General features: G+C 58.2%; 1 protein-coding gene across 1 annotated transcript in view; it reads right to left on the minus strand.

Moving 5' to 3' along the window:
• Window positions 1-558: 558 nt before the first annotated feature.
• Window positions 559-3,204, minus strand: part of SMC2 (structural maintenance of chromosomes 2) — a 27,712-nt gene continuing 25,066 nt past the window's right edge. Inside the window, exons 22-23 of the mRNA XM_037227048.1 lie at window positions 2,496-2,705; window positions 559-1,473 (exon numbers count right to left, since the gene is read on the minus strand). Coding sequence (XP_037082943.1) covers window positions 1,345-1,473; window positions 2,496-2,705 — 339 coding nt within the window. The 3' untranslated portion in view covers window positions 559-1,344. The remainder of the gene's footprint in view (window positions 1,474-2,495; window positions 2,706-3,204) is intronic.

Raw genomic sequence — 3,204 nt, forward strand, 5'->3', positions numbered from 1 at the left:
TGGCAAAATATAACTGTCGAGTCGTTCAGATCTGCCGTTCGTCAAAACAATTTCCAGATACAACGGCCGTCAACTGGATCTCGATCAATGCTGTTCAAGGTAAAATGACGTAATCAAACAATGACGTATTCAGGGCCATATTTTCCAGAGAAATTGTGTACTCATTCCCACTTAGAAGTATGCAATTCGTATACCAAGAGCGAGCCTATTTCATCCTGATACTCGCTTCAGTATGTTCAACTGCTGAACATTTTCTTCACAACGCGTGGTATCGCTTGCGGGCCGAGCGCCGCGGCGATTTGCAAAGTTACAGCGGTCAGCTGACCGACTGTGGTACGCGACCGGTGCGATCGTGTTCACGTGACAGCGCTGTGGGGGGACCATCGGCTGGAAATGTATACATTTCGTTAGCCGACTGCCCGCGAATCCAGCAGACGCAATATTGCGTTACGCCGCTGTGCGTGAGGCGGTACTAGGTGTGTGTGGAGGAGGGGGGGGGGGGGGGGGGGGGAGGGGCGGGGCGGAGCGGGCCAAATGCCTAAAAGTCCTCCGATTTTTCCGAATTTCATATGGGAAATCAGCTTGTGTACCCGGCTAGACGAAGCCATAATGGTGAATTTGTCTCCGAACTTCGTAGAGGCGTGGAAGGACAGTGACAAGATTGGTACAAAGATGAAGCTAAATGTATTGGAGTGATTTTCAGGACACATCTGTGGATTGTGCCGCCGCAGTTCGGCCGGAGCCGGTGCCTCTCAGCAAACGCCGCTGGAACCGGCCCTCCCCCAAGGACAACCCGCGGGTGGCGATACGCGGCATCCACCACAGCGGCGGGGGGCTCGCTCCATGCTATCAGCGGTGCACTGGCAGGAGCATCTCAGGCGGCAGCGGCAGCAGCGGGGCGGAGCCGGCAGTGTCAGCGGGCGGTCGCGGCATGGTCACACGCGCGAGGCGCGGGTGGGCTGCCGGAGGCGACCGAGTGCGGGACACTCGTGCCAAACCCCCCGGGCTGAGCGGAGCGGCAGCGACCTGACCGTCCGCCGCGCACCGACGCCCCGGAAGCGAGCGACAGTGGGCTCATTATCGAGTGGTGACAGATAGGCTACTGAAGTCACTGTTGTGGGTGGTCCCGTAATGCAAGGACACCATTTGTGGGTGACCGGTAAGAGTGCCCGCGCACATCACCACCAGCCGAGCGAGACGTATGACACCCAGCGACGGCCCCGTCGGACGGCGGCATTCGAAGCACAGGTCTCATGATCGCACCGAGAGGCACGTCCTGTACGCTTTCAGCTACCACCTGGCACAATATGATTGTTTGTGACCGCCGATCAGCACGTGCTGCTCTCATTTCCGGCTGCCAAGTGGCACGTGCTGGGTGAATCTCGAGACCGTCGACATGCCGTCCACGAACTTGGTCTTGAACAGCACGTTGGCGTTGTTGAACATGCCGTCCTTGAGCGACACCACGATAAACTGAAAACAACCGTGATAGTCTGGTTAGTGTATCATGTGGTTGGCAAAGTTCAAATCAAACGTGTAACAACGCCGGCTTTTACCGGAAAGTTCATCTGAATTGTTTATGGCTTAACGGTTCTAGAACTGCACACTGGTTTCGTAACGCCGTAAATTTAACATGGACATTCGCAGGGATCAGGTAAAATAGAATTTTAGGGCTTCTATACATAGAACCAATTGTAGCGTAATGCTCAGAAGCACAATCAATTGTTCTATGTAACTAAACCAATCAGTATTTCTTAAACTCGGCTAATGCCAAGACCTTGAGATGAATAAAAAAGATTCTGAAAAGGGATGATGGCAGCATGACAGGAACTACTGGTCGTCCTTCCAGATCCAACCGAAGGCCCAGCGGGATCTACAAGTTGTGCAAACGATTCGCACGTCTACTGTAATGATGACCATGGCAGACGGCTCGAATCCACAGCCAATGGCCTTAACCCCCGTTTGCTGTCGATCGCAGACCGATGTGTGTAAAATCCCAAACAGCTGAATTGACTCGAGTAGCCGTAGGAACGACTGCAATCCACCACTGGTCATGGGACGTTAAAACATTCTGGCAACTGCACTAGCCGAGGGCGCAGTTAGCCCCGGAGACGGAAGTCGCACCGCGGGGTCCCCGCACGTCCGACTGGAGCTAGCACGACTGCGAGACCTGCCCGCTCTCGTTCCGGCCTACCCGGCCGATGTACACAGAGCGGCAAACACGACACGGCGCGACGGCGGCGGGCTTCCATTCTCAGCGCGGCGGTGGGCCTCCAGTCTCGACGCGGCGGTGGGCCCCCGGTCTAGGCGCGGCGGTGGGTCCCCAGTCTCAATGCGGCGGTGGGTCCCCAGCTTCGGCGCGGCGGTGGGTCCCCAGTCTCGACGGGACGGTAGGTCCCCAGCTTCGGCGCGGCAGTGGGTCCCCAGTCTGGACGCGGTGGTGGGTCCTCAGGTCTAGGCGCGGCGGTGGGTCCCCAGCCTCCCCGCGGCCTGACCTGCGAGTGTTGGAAGTGGGTGCGCAGCATAGTGCCGATGTTCTGCGTGTGCGAGAGGTCCAGCGCGGCGTCCACCTCGTCCAGGATGTAGATGGGTGCCGGCTTGAAGAGCAGCAGCGAGAGGATGAGCGAGAGCGCCACCAGCGAGCGCTGGCCGCCACTCAGCTCCGCCAGCGACTCCTTCCAGACGCCGCCGAACGCCACCCGCACCTGGGGGCACGGGCCACAGCATAAGTCAGTCAGAGTCACCTAGTCACACCACACAAGGAGACACAGATCGAGGTGAGAACCCCAGTGCTGAGAGGGCATGCCAAAATGAGAGAACGTCAGGCTACGGGCCTTTAGCGCACTGTGGACCGGAAAACAGCAAGACGTGTGCTACGCTCAGCTTCCCCGGCCATCTAACCGGGAGAAATAGCCTGACAAGTACTGCGGCACGCACAACAGACATCCGCGGCACATCCTGCCCCGCCCTGATGTCTTCCAAGTCCTCAATCGCTGCCTCGGTACTGATTCCAACACGCAGCCAACGGATTGGTTCTCAACCCGTGTATCTGCCGAGGCACAAACACACAACACGCCGGCCGCCGCCGCTCGAAAATCGTCACGCTCGAGGCTCCGCCTGATGGACGCTAGCTTGGCCTGGCTTGGCACGCAAGGGCGCTCCGACACTGCACGGTTAGCCGGCTAAGGGGGCCCCACACTGGGA

Source organism: Pollicipes pollicipes, unplaced genomic scaffold (assembly GCF_011947565.3).
Source record: "Pollicipes pollicipes isolate AB1234 unplaced genomic scaffold, Ppol_2.1 Scaffold_5724;HRSCAF=6776_pilon_pilon_pilon, whole genome shotgun sequence".
In the NCBI taxonomy this organism is placed as follows: Eukaryota; Metazoa; Arthropoda; class Thecostraca; order Pollicipedomorpha; family Pollicipedidae; genus Pollicipes; species Pollicipes pollicipes.